Source organism: Lathyrus oleraceus, chromosome 6 (assembly GCF_024323335.1).
Source record: "Lathyrus oleraceus cultivar Zhongwan6 chromosome 6, CAAS_Psat_ZW6_1.0, whole genome shotgun sequence".
NCBI classification, from domain to species: domain Eukaryota; kingdom Viridiplantae; phylum Streptophyta; class Magnoliopsida; order Fabales; family Fabaceae; genus Lathyrus; species Lathyrus oleraceus.
Window position 1 is genome coordinate 237222351 of NC_066584.1, and position 14013 is coordinate 237236363.

General features: G+C 36.9%; 1 protein-coding gene across 2 annotated transcripts; it reads right to left on the minus strand.

Annotated features, from left to right (window-relative positions):
* Window positions 1–3253: 3253 nt before the first annotated feature.
* LOC127091501 (uncharacterized) lies at window positions 3254–11022 on the minus strand. 2 transcript variants are annotated; one of them, XM_051030159.1, is made up of 9 exons: window positions 10738–11022; window positions 10500–10630; window positions 8931–9138; window positions 7874–8402; window positions 7548–7799; window positions 7245–7436; window positions 7081–7155; window positions 4483–6969; window positions 3254–3835 (listed from the first exon to the last, which is right to left on the minus strand). In XM_051030159.1, the coding sequence occupies exons 1-9, from the start codon at window positions 10911–10913 to the stop codon at window positions 3536–3538; spliced, it is 4350 nt and encodes a 1449-aa protein (XP_050886116.1). In that variant the 5' UTR covers window positions 10914–11022; the 3' UTR covers window positions 3254–3535. The 2 variants fall into 2 exon arrangements, with proteins under 2 accessions (XP_050886116.1, XP_050886117.1); XM_051030160.1 differs by lacking the exons at window positions 10500–10630; window positions 10738–11022 and having other exon boundaries at window positions 8956–9105.
* Window positions 11023–14013: the final 2991 nt, after the last annotated feature.

Consider the following 14013-nt stretch of genomic DNA (forward strand, 5'->3'; position numbering starts at 1 on the left):
TCATGTACCCGTTCTTGGATCAAACGTTGGAACATGCATGAGGATTTTGTCCCGACCTTCTATCATTGCTCACTAGTTAGATCCTTTCCTAGCGGTTCTTGAAGAGGATTGGATTCAAAAGTTGGCGTTTGAGGGTCTTTGTGTCCCTCGTTTTCTTTTGGTTTTGTTTTGTTCCTGTAATATTTTTCCAGGCTTCGGGCCTTGGCTTGTACAGAATATTTATGTTATGTAAATCATTACCTTTTGCATGCTTGTGCTTTTCGGTTTCTATTGTGCTCTATTTAACCGTGGTTTTTAGCCAGTTGAGAGTTGAGGAAAGCTAGGGTTTGCTTTCGAGTCTTGCAGTTTGCATGGTTTGTCTGCTACAAAGAGCAATAAATAATATTTTCTCAAATTGTAAATATCCATGAGTCATTTGCAAAGCCATTTATGGTTTCTTTGTTCGTGAGCATGTCGCGTTAAGATGTATGCGTTGTCTTGGCGAAATGTTGGGCCATCCGCACGTGGCTATAATATGAGTGTGCTTGTCCAGGTGAAGCATTGGCTCAACTTGTTGTGTTTGTACATTCAATTCATAACAGTGAGGCATGATCTCAGCTCTGGGTATTTATGCTTTGAACCTCACTTGTAATGATTTAGCATAGAACAAGATAGACGCGACTATGCTTTGAATCATATTCATATGAATAAGGCATGAGATTGGTTAAATGCAACTATGCTTCGAAACATACTTACACGTGAATGGCATGAAGTCGGCTAGATGCAACCATGTTTTTGAAATGTGTTCCGTGTCACAGATAATTTTCCATTGAGATTCACTAAACAACTTCAGCTTTTACACCAGGATCATCCCAATAACCTTCCTTGCACCAATAGTTTTCACAGGTTTAGCTTGCAACATCATTGTTACTTACAAATATACAAGATAATTATACTCTTGAATTACAATTATTGCTCAAAACAAATAAATATAACATAACTATGACTTTTTGTATCGGCCTTTCGTTCTATCAGCACTAAAGCAATGTAAAGTAATAAAAGAGAAGAAAACTACCACTCAAGATTTTTGGATCACTCATCAATGTCATCTGCTGAAAAATTATGACTTTGGGGAAGTCGATGCTAACTTGGCTGACACTAACACCGAGAGGAAAAGGCTTCTTGATAGCATTCTTGGCCCACGAGGTTCTTAACTAAACTTAGGGATTTTATATATAGCAATAAGTTTTGTTATCTCACTATTTGGTTCTAGAAGTTCTCTAGCTTAATTTAAGCTCATTGCTCACCAAGAGTCATTCATCTATCGATGGGCAATAAAATAAAAGACAATTGTGAGTTTGGAGAGGGGGGAGGAAAATTGAGAAATCGAGAATAGTTGCATTTGTTATATGTTCAAGCTACAAAGGGCAAGAGTGTGAACTCGGAAAATTTGTGTTTTGTAATAGTGTACAAGATTCTTTTATAGAGGGAAAATTTTGGCTCCAAAAGAAAATACTTCATGGGCTCTGGCTGTTTTCTAATCGATTAGTATATGGCACAAATCGATTAGACTTATCAAATAAAGAAACCCTTAATTCAGGTTTGCATCCTAATCGATTAAAAGGGTTCATAATTGATTAGGTGATGAGTTCGCTCCTTAATCGATTAGATACGAGTTCTAATTGATTAGACAATAAGACTTTGTTTTCTTAATTGGTCAAGACATCTCCTAATCAATTGGGTAAGGGGAAAAAGCAAATTTTTTAGAGATTTTGAAATAGATGAAGATTTGTAAATATGTGTGAGTGTGTGTGAATGTGTGTGTGCGCGCACACACACATTGCATAAATAGTCTTGCTTATTTATTCACTACTAATCAAAATCAGATAAAATAATAAAGCGTGAGACTAGGCGAGTTTTCACAATTTTAGTTCCTTTTGATGTTGATTATTGTATTTTACATGTTTTTGCTCTTCAACACTGAAATTTGATTAGCTTCATTTTCTTATAACTTCTATCTTTTATATTAATTATGCTTATGATTATATTTGCTCTTTTGCCATCATCAAAATCACAAATAACTTTATAACTTGCATAGCACATAACCACGGAAGGAAAGAGCAACAAAAGACCTAACAAGTCTCGTCATATTTTGATAGCGGCTAGAACAACATTGATTATAAAGTTTGTTAGACTCAAAGAATTCCCCAAAGAGAACTTATGATACAAATGCTGGAAGCTTATAGTGTGTCCAAAGCTCTTTAATGGATCATACCAATTTGGATGAGTTTACAAGCAAAGCCATGCCCCGACTTCACTGGTACAAACTTAGGGGACTATTGTTCTAGTCTGGGCGAGGTCCAGTTCATTTTGATTCAGCTCACCTGCATCCAACCACTAGAGACGGTTTAGAATATACACTTGTCCTAGAGACACAAGATATCATGGTCTCCCGACCATCATGAATCATTTGATAGCAAGGTCACACGACCTACTGACAAGTGTCCTCTAAGATCGATCATTGTTGTTTTAGGATTCTAAACCCTAAAAGGGCTACTATAAAAGATAAAAGGAAAATCAATCTCAAGTACACAATTTTAACATAAATCTCACAATTACAACTGTTATGGATTTCAACATCATAGTGTTTGCTAGTAGACCCCCCACGTAAAACTAGAAAAGAAGAAAAAGACCACATTAAAATTTACTAGTGAAAAAGAAGATTTGTTCCCCCGATAAGTACTACATATGCGAGAGAAAGTATCAAAGGGAATTCGGAGATTATGAAAGAGAATATTAGTGATTAATTGGCTTCAAATTAAACATCAGAACACAAACACAGCTCAAAACATCATCTCACCCTAAGCTATTTGGGATTGGTGTAGTCCCCAGCGAAGTTTTAGAGCCAAAGTCTTTGCAAGACCTACAAGTGTAGATAGTAAGAGCATACTTATCGTCGTATTTATGCCGTTTCTACACAGATTATTAAGTTATGATGTCAGAACTAAATGGATATTTGAGAGAGAAAAGCTTTCCTTCATCTGCCGTTTCTTCATTGTTTCTTCTTGTTTAATTAATATTAAAATATTACATTTCATGTGGGTGTATATCCCATTTTAGAATTTTTTATAAGTTGAATAGATATTTAAAAATTATAGTTGAGTTGTTTAAATAATTTAAAAATATACTATAATATAAAAAAATTAATGGGACCTATTTAAAGAACTCATATGGATGCTGGAATTTAAATGGCTCCTAATATGAATAATAGACATTCTCAAACCAAATCATTAGACATCTACAATGACAATAGAGTCAATTACAGCCGAGCATGCAAAAACTGATGGAAAAAGAAGTACAACACAATATACAATGCAACAACAGCAATAGCTACAACAGTAACAACGGCATAACAACGGCAGACGGTAGGATATATCAATACAAGATTATCAGAAAGAGGTGGCAAACAAATTACTTACAACTTATGTAAACAACAGAAAAATGACGTGATAAATTTCTTATGATAATATCCACAATGCCATTGGATGAATTTCTCTCATGATATCCACAAGCTGTACATAGTATGCAGTTGAGCCATGTCAGTACCCTTCAGGGACATCTTGTACAGTTCCTTGATCTTTTGACTATCACCAGATCTGCTAGACGTTGAAGATGGTTGGGAGAGAGATTTATTTGCACTCGACGAAAGCACCGTGGCCAACATTTTCTTCAAAAGCACTTGCAACTGACTCCAATATTTTGCATGAAGTTCGGGATAGCTGATACTGAAAGTGTCCATATTTGTATTTGAAACATGCCGTCCTTCAAACATATGAGCCAAAGCTGACTCCAGCATCTGGAAAAAAAATTAGAAAGCATTAACAAATGTCAGAAACATAAACTGAAAGTCTGGAATCGATTTATGGGTCTATGATTGATCAAAAACCAAAGTTTCCAATAAAACTATTTAAAGGTTTTCAATAGTAGTTTAGAACTCCATACAATTTTTTTGTTTGGGTTTATGGCAATTAACTGGCTCCGAAAAATGCAAGTCAGCAAATTAAAAGAAATTTCATCATTTTATTCTCATCCTTCAGATGCCAAAGGAGATAGCCGAAATCTAGCACTTAAAAATATATATGCAGTTCATATCTAACATATCACCTCAACCCAACCAACTCCTTCGACACACACTAAGCAAATTTCAATAAGGATAAAATATAAGCTGGAAATAAAGAAGCAAAATGCAAGAATTCTATCATCTTTTTGTTGCTAGGGAAGGGACTAAGTTAATTTTGCAATGGCTTTGAAAACATCAAGGGACCCTGTCTATTATGCCACTAATCAAGAAACCCTTTTCTATACATGTACTAGATAGTAGATTGCATAGTAGCCAAAAAAGAGTAAGAAAAATGATGAGTTAAGTATCTCAATGAAAATTACCAAACTAGAAAAAAGCACTAATCTAAATCAAATTACTGTGTGAAAGTGCAAGAAAAATACCACATTGGAGTGTAAGTGGGTTGAAACGCTTAATGAAAGAGCTGATCTCTCCACCAGAATAGTTATATACATGTTAGAATGTGTTTTGGGGCCATAGAAATCCACGGCTTTTTGCCAGTTCCTCTCTGCAAGAGATGCATACTGCTTGATTCGTTGCATGATGCTGTTTTCACCTTTTGACAAACCACTTTTCTTATTGTTAGAATTCATAAACTTCAAACAACAGTCTCTCTGATAACAAGCCAACTGGAAGTAAGCATACGCAGCCTCCTGTTTGCGTAGCTCCCCTAGGGACTCATAAACGGATAATGCTTCCCTGATTGCCTCATTAGCTGAAATTTCATGCTTTCTTAGATCTTTCTTTGCTTTTCTGCCATGGGAATTGGTATGACTACGGGTCTTTTCCAATGATCCATTCTCATAAACTTCGGCTGTAGTATTTTCTCTTGCCAAAAGCATGCCAAGCCGCAGATAAGTGTGAGCAAACTGTGTATGTACCTCATTCCTTAAGCTGCTTGTGCCAGTATCAGTGTCCTCTTTAATGGCATTTAGTTCTAACCTTGCTGCCCCATAATATCTAAGAGATTCTTTATATTCCAGTTTTGCAGTTTCCAATGCATGATTGTATGCAATTTGGAAGATATTATGTAGTTTAAGATTTTCCATTTCAGATATCATCTCCTCAGCAAGGGCCCGTTTTCCATGTCCTAAATTACAGTTTATCAATATTATGTTGGTGTGATCTGAAACTTCTCTGAATGCATCTATAGCATCAGTAAATGCTAGTTCAGCTTTATGCAGTTCTTTATTTTCAATTCTGATTCGGCCTAATTCATTGCAAACCCACCCTTTTTTTCTAACCACTGATTGTAACTCTGACAAACCAGATGAAAATTTAAGGAATGCTTTTCTAGCTTCTTCATAGCATTTCAAAGCACTCAATAGGTTGTGTTCTACATCTCCAACTAGAGGTTCTGCTAGGTACTCAAATATCCCACCAATTTTGGCTTTTCCTGTTTCCTTTGAATTAACTTCAGTTTGAGAGACAGCACTAGAGCATGAATTGTCTGTCTCAGAAGATCCCTCAACATTTCTAGAGTTCATAGCAGCTGAGGATTCAACTTCTGCCAAGCTTCCACCATAATTACTGTCCTCAAAATATTCAGCATCAGAATCTTTTCTACTCTCCTTGTCTTGAATGAACTCGTCTCCTGAGTCTCTTGCAGGCAAGAGATTGGCAATTTTAGAAGACAATCGTTTACTATGCTTTCTACCATAAGTCAAGGTTACATCTGCATTACTGCTACTTGCGCTGTTTCCACTACTAGCTCTGTCACTCTGGCAACTGCAATTTACCAAGGAACATGAACTGCAGTTCTGGTTCAACTGCACCAGCTTCTTCTTCAGTCTTTTTACCTCCTTCACAACCTCAGATGACATTCTCAATCCTGTGGTAGCAGATTTTGTCATATCTTGCGCTGAAGTTTCTTTACCCTTTATCCTATGGAATTCAATTTTAACATCTCCAACTAACACCCATACCTTGGCCCAGAAAAGGTAGGTAGAAGATTTCCATTCTATGTATCCATAAACAGGCTCCTCTTCTCTATCATCCAACCATTTCATGTTTTCATTCATATCAATGTGTTCTCTCTTTAAAGATGAGTAACTAGCCATTGAAGAAATAAATTTTGTGTCTTCAAGATGTGAAGGCATTGATCCATAAACAGAACACGATAACTGTATAACCTTTAAGGCTTGATAAAGCTGGCCATCCTCTTTATAAGCTTCTGCTAGTGCCAAATAAGATTCTCCAAGCAAAAGAACAAGCTTCCACAACTTATGATCCAACTTGGACGTTGGAAGCCATTCTCGAATGTCACAAACTTCAATACAATCGGAATCCCCACAAGCACAGACAGAAACATTAAACGATGATGGTGGTGTGTCATGATTATTATTGAATTGAGCCATCATCTCTGGTTCAGTGCTCTGAAGCTGCCTCATCCATCTCAAAGACTTAATGGCCTGGGAAACATGATGTACAGCAGCTAACTTGGATGAGATTGGATCAGCAACCGTCTGAACAACAGGTTCGGAAACTGGACTTACTTCACATACCGAAGGCCTAACACCAGAAGACAAACATGGTTCAACCCCTCCTTGGTTGCTCAGTTCTGTGTTGCCGGCTGGTATAAGTTCCCCAGAAACAGAATTGGGTGCTTCAGAAATCATCTTTGCAGGACCTTCTGATTCTAAGTGCTCACTTATATTCCTGTGTTCACTTGAGTTTCCATCAGCAAGCAGATAAAACATTTCATGGGCAACTAGTTCAGAATTACTGTTTTCACCATCCAAAGATGATTCATTGGCTTCAGTAACAGATAGTTCACATTCTACCGCTAGAGATTCAGGAGTTAATTTCAACTCCTCGTCATAATTTAAAATCAGCCTCGCAAATTGTTCGTGAGCAATTGCACGTACCGCCTGTTTACCAAAATATTAATTAGAAATACATTCATTTCAACAGAAGATAATTGGAAGTACCACACAAACAGGGCCAGATAAGACATCAATTGTGTTATTCCTAAAACATACCAGATGGTCAGAGTCATCAAGGAACTCCAAACACTGTCTAAAGAACCTCACACACCTAGCCCTGTTTTTTGGGGCCTGTAGCAAAAGATAAAATAGTTAGTCATTAGCGGTTAGAAACCACTCAATGCAGGACTAACCCAGAAATAGTTCTAATTCTTCCACACCATTGAGAGTGAAAGCCTGTGAGCAATTCGATAGAGAAGAATTCCCAGGGAATATACTGCATCACTTCTACCACTACTGATTAGTGACGGCAAGGAGCTTGAAGCATCATCACTACTGTTAGAGGAATGGCTTTTCGGAATAACAGAAAGATCAAAAAGTTGTATATCATCTTCACCAGCACCTTTATAAAGCTGCAAAATACAAAGCCAGGATTGGTAGCATTACTCATGGCAACAAATTTGCTAAAAAAATTTAACATAATAAACCCAAAAGCATCAAATGTCTAAATTAAAAATTAATACCCAATAAGCTCCAGGATCCTGCTTGCAATTGTCCCGAAGAAACCTCAAAACAGACAGACCATTTTGTTGGACAACATACGGATGAAATGCAGGGGTTCCATCCTCCGATATCCCTTTAAGGAGAAAAATGTCATCCGTTTTTAAAAGCTCATATCCCTGAACAACACCATTGTGATGATAACATATGGCCAACTCTGGTACACTTGCCATAACATTGTCAAGCCAAGCTTCAAGCCAAGTTAAAGGCGTGACCTGTCAAAATAGAGAAAACAAACATTGGCAATTTACAGTGATAAAATGATAATTTTAGAGGAAATGATTCTTACCTGTCGTTTGACATCCCATAAATGCAAGCTCACAGCAACATACTTTTCATTACTGAATAAAAGCAGGTCACTTCCCAGGAGCATACGGAAATTATGAAACTGCCAGAATAAAACCCTTAGAAAGTTATCATTACCAACTTTTCTCTGTTTTTCAGACTCTTGCATTGATGATCTGGGTTTTTCACCAACTTGTGACACCTTATTAACTGAACTATGACTCTTATTTCTCCTATTCTTTTTGCTACTCCAAAATAAGCTGTCCTGTCCAACCTGTGAGTAGTCAGAATGGCAATTGTATCCTTCAGCTTGAACAACATCATCATTCTGTACCACAATATGGGGCGTTTTTCCAGGAAAAACAGAAGAATTCGATTGCTCTTCTGATGAAACATGATGAGTTGGTGGACAATCACAGGCCTCCATTCGGACTGAATGCATAGCAAAATTCAAAAATAAAGATTGATCTGCACATTTTGATTGGTTATTATTATGCCGCCTAATCAACTTTTCACCCTCTTCAATATCCGGCCTGTAGTTCACAAATATTGTCACTAAATCATAGGCATGATTATGATTATAACATAGACATTTGCTAAAAGAAAAGGAAGCCAGTCGAATAGTGCACTACAGAAATGGAGTATTCAATCAAACAAATGCACCATAACCTAATGCAATAACCTTAAATAAAAAATTTGAAGAGCTAATTTATTTCTGAATGACTGTTTAGAGAAAAAAAATCAACACTGCAGTATATCATACTAGACCGCAGGATCAAATATGATGCACCAAGACCAGAATATGATTCTTTAGAGTTGTCTATAAAATCTCCTTCTTATTGAAACATATAAAATCTTCAACTACTAATATTTTCTTCTGAATCAAAAAGTGATATAAATTCTCCAACGCTTTTCAAAAAACAATTGACTGTTCAAGTTTCTGAAGTGAAAAACCTATCAGGGACTAGAAGGATAGTTGTGAGCAGCAAATTATAAGCAATAGCATTAAATAGTGGAAGTTAGACATTGCAGCAGAATAGAGTCAACAATAGGACAAATACCCAGTGTTCAAAACAAGAGTATCACCAATGCGATGAACAGCAATCGACAGCCGAGCCTTGGAATATGGCATTTTAAATATCTGCTTCAAAATGTCTGCTGGAGCAATTATGTCAATCTCGTCGCCGTAGTCGACAAAGCCAGACACTGCAAGAGCCTCACATTTTCTAGTGAAATTTGACGCAATGGAAGTGCTTTCCCATGGAAAATCTGTAACCGAAACGATGTCGAATCAAAAGAAAACATCAGTGAATGTAAAAGTCTAGTATGGAGAACTAGACTAGATATATATCAGAATTTCACTACAATCTTCTTTCAGTATCTACCAACCAATAAATACTAACCTATAATAACTACAGAGAATAATCTGCCTAATAACAGATATGGTTTAAGAAAAGTCTGCACATAAAAAAGAAAGTAATCACACGTACACAACATTCCTCAAATTGATTGGGCTTCCAATAAGATCTTGAAAGCACTTTTAAGTAGTTGCCTGGTTAAACATTATACAGTACCCTTAGGGTCTATAAATTACAAATTGCCTCACAAACTTCCTCCTTGTGTCAAAGCTTAAAACATGGCTTCACATTTGACTGGATCTTGCTCATTCCACCATATTATCAGATTACCAGGTGAGAACATACAGTACCCTTAGGGTCTGTTTGGAGTTGGTTTTTGGAGGGGAAGGCTAGAGGGTTGTGCGTCTATATCTTGAAATGTGTATATTTTTAAAAAGTTTAAAAAACGATTTGATTTTATATGCTAATGTAGTATATTCTTTTTTAAACTTTTTAAACATATCAAACACAATTCAAGATATAGACATAGCCCTCGAAAACCTTCACCTCCAATCCTCAAAAAACCAACTCCCAAATAGACCTTTAGTTTCATCTTCTCCCGTTTATTGATCTTACATAGTCTGCATTTGAATACATGTACACCAACATTGATAGGTTTCTACACGCTTTGAATGGTAGTCTTCTTTTAGATGTAGTCTTGAATTAATATCCTATAGAATTATGCTTGAGTTTGTAAGTGTCTTACTCGCAGATCATGCAACCACACTAATTGCGTATGCTATATTACATTGTGTATGTGCCAGATATATTTGATTCCTGACTAGCATATAAGATGGGCATTCTCCACCATTGGACTCTCTTTTCATCATTCCCCGTTATACTATTCTATTCAATGGGTTGCCTAGTATCTTTACAATCTTACTTCAATTTATCTTCTAGGGGATCAAAAACATATTTCCTTTGAGGGAAAAATATATACCTCTTTAATCCAATGGGATAACTCAATTTCCAAAGGCCTTTTATCTTGAACTAATCTATTAATTCCTCCATTAAGAGATATACCTTTTTGCCACATCATCATCTAATATAATTATGCCATCAATATAAACCTGTTAAGTGGCAAGTTTATCTTCTAGTGCAAGTTTTGAGAAAAGAATATGATTATCTTAACTCTATCGAGATACTTTCTAAACCCGGCAAAAAGAGACAATTATCAAGAGCAAGCAAATACAATAAAGAAAAATATTTTGAAGAATGTTGAAAAAGAATTACCTCCTGCAGTTGCCTTGGACTGAACAGCACCAACAGGAAGAACCTTTTCTTGGAAATTAGCAAGAAGCGGAGGAGTATTCAGGTCCGTTTCAGTTGGCAACATCCGGTACCGATATCGCGGAGCATTGACTCTGAAAATATCAAAAGAATCACTGAACAATAATAATCATAACAATTACGCATTGAAATCTAAACAAAACAAGTAAATTGATTATCGAGATGGAAAGAGAAAGAGTACGTTTGCGGGGTTGGGAGAAGAGCGGAATGAAAAGAGTGGAAAGATTTATCGGTGGGAACGGGGATTGAGCCGCAGAGGAATCCAACGGGTTTGGGAGTGGCGATTTCTAAAGTTCCGACGCAGAGAAGCTCGCCGGAATTTTCAGAGTTCGACGACGAAGAGGATGACTTCGCCATCGGAACTTACCGGAAAAACCCTTGAAAAATGTGTACCTCTACTCTGAGTTGTGTTGAGTGCAAAATGTACATGTAATAATTCCCCTTCTGGTTTTCCATTCATAACCTTCTATTCTTATTTATAATTTTTTTTTCTTGTGATTTATTACATGAGGAAAATCCTGAAAAAAATGAATTGTATTTATTTTTTCTTTACATATTTTAATATCATCTTGTTTTATTTATTATTTTTGTATATATAATAATTAAAAATGTCTTTTTCTATTTAGGTGATTTGAACTTTAACTTTTTGGATACTCTATTTGGATTTTTTACCAATATACCCCACTTTTTCGAATAAATTTCCAAAATAACCCAGTTTTCAAAAAATTTCCCAATATACCCCACTTTTAGAGGGAGGCGCCAATTGGATTGGCGCCCCCTCTTAAAAATTGCAAGGAGGCGCCAATTGGATTGGCTAGGGCAGGTAATTGGCGCCTATGTGTAATTTTTAAGAGGGGGCGCCAATCCAATTGGCGCCTCCCTTAAAAATGCCTCAAATGAAAAAACTTCCAACATGAAAGTTGTAGATCTTTTCAAGACAATGAATTTGGATATACATTTTGCATCATTTGGATTTTTTATGAGAAAGTTATGGGCAGTTGAAGTTGGACTTCTGAGTTTTTTAACTGTTATCTGAGTCATAATGTTTTGTATTATTGCATGTGTTTCTTTTAGGAATATGAATTTTTGTCCAACATAACATTTGAAGTAGACATCTTAAATTTTCCAATGCACTTGGTCCCACCTCAAAATAATTAAAAATGAGTGAGTTATGTCCCTGCGAAGTTGACCCAAAATTAGGGTTTCTGTCAAAACAAGTGTATGTGAATTTTGCGAAAAGGGACCAACTTCAAGCCCTTTAGTTTGAATGATAAAAGCCTCAAATGACAAAACCTTCAACATAAAAGTTGTAGATCTTTTCAAGATAATGAATTTGGACTAAAGTTTTGCATCATTTGCAATTTTTATGAGAAAGGTATGGGCACCTGAACTTGGACTCTTTGACATTTTATCTGTTATCTGACCTATAATGTTTTGTATTATTGCATGTGTTTGTGTTAGAGTTATGAATTTTTGTCCAACATAACAAGTGAAGTAGACATCTTAAATTTTCCAATGCCCTTGGTCCCACCTCAAAATAATTAAAAATGAGTGAGGTAGGTCCTTGCGAACTTGACCTAAAATTAGGGTTTCTGTCAAAATATGTGTATGTGAATTTTGCCAAAAGGGACCAAATTCAAGCCCTTCAACATAACAATATAAATTTGACATAATACGAATTGACATAATACGAATTGATATTAATAAAATTTGGGTTTCTAACCTATAAATTTTTGTATTATGATATGTGTTTATTTTAGAATTATGAAAGAAACCTAATGTTTGGAGTTTACACAAAGATAAATTTGACATAATACGAATTGATATTAATAAAATTTGGATTTTACACAATGAATCCTAATGGTGATGACCGGGATCACCTAACCGACCTCCGGTCCCACATCCCCTAGCTACCCTAACCCTTGGCCCTAACCCACGTTGACGATTTTGCACCGGTGTTTGTTCATCTGATGGTCCAGGAGCGTCATTACCTCCTACAGGAGAAGATCCGTTGAGGTATTCAGCCAACTCAGCATAGTCTTCAGTATTCAATGATGGTGTACCGGCGTAGCTGAGCTCATGACCCATGCCAGAGAAGTTGGGGTGTGGTTGACTCATGGATGGGCGACCAGGACGGTTGAAGAGGGACATGGGTGACAATGATGGGTCTAGGAAAGGTTGGAAAGGTTGTTGGGGTGTTTGGAAGAGATATGGTTGTGGGATGTTTTGGTATTGTGATGTTTGGGGTTCTTGGCTACGGTAGGTGATGGGGCGGTTAGTGTTTTGGGTAAGGCGACTTTGGTAGGGTGATGGTGTGGGTGCGAAGCGATGTTCGGTCGAAGGTTGATGGTCCATTTGTTGGTGGTGGTATGGGGGGTGTTCTTGGTTTTGGGGTTGGGTGAATGGCATGTTTTGGTTGTATGTTTGTGTGTTTGTGGAACGGAAAGTTTGTCGGATAGGTGGTTGTGAGTAACCGGGCTGAGAATGTTGTTGGGGGTTAGATGTTGAGCCTTCTTGTGTGTAACTTGTCTGGCGTGGGTCGTAGAGGTACATATCATCGGCGATGAATTGAAATCCAACTGATCTATACCAAGCCATATAAGTACGACTTGGTTTTACCTCATTTGGCATGACTGCGTCAGTTAAGACATGGTCATGACGGTGCTTCCACTTGCGACACTCTAATCTTGCGAAGGTTTGCCAAGGGTTGTAGTTCCATTGGTCGTTCACTTTATGCATATGCCATTCTCCTAGGCTAGCTGGGGGATCTGGGATATTCTGGACCATACCAAACTACAGCTTCACACGATCGGTGTTGTGCAGCTCCACTGTTGTGAACCGTATTATCGGTGTGCATGTTGTCCATACAGCTGCGTCTTCAGGGTTGATCTGATGCTCATGATCCATATTAAGGTATGGACGCCAAATGAACTGAAATGTTAAAGACAATAGGATTTAAATGAATGTAGAAAAAGTCAACATAATATGAAGAAATAATGTAATTATTTTGCTTACGTCTGCCGGTCGAAGGTGATCCAACAGGTTGCGATATTAAGTAATACAGTGTCTCAGACATCTGCTGTAATTCATACCGCGTGCCGACCATCTACACCAAAAAGTTAAAATAAATTAGTTATGGGTAATAAACTGTAAGGAAGGAAGTAAAGATATAGCAATTTAAACAACTTACTTTTTTGCATATGGAAAAGTGAAGGGGTTGTTATTGACCGGTGCTAGAGACGGTAGTCTTGACCATCCCCATGCTTGTAGCAAAACAGCACATCCAGAAAATGTAGAAGTATCTTTGTGGGAGTTTTTGCACAAAGAACTATAGAGATAGGCTAGACATGCGGATCCCCAACTATAACTACCTATTCTATCTATATGTCTAAGTAAAGGTAAGTACATAATATGCATGCTAGAACCACTACCTTCGAGAAATAAAAAGGATCCTAGT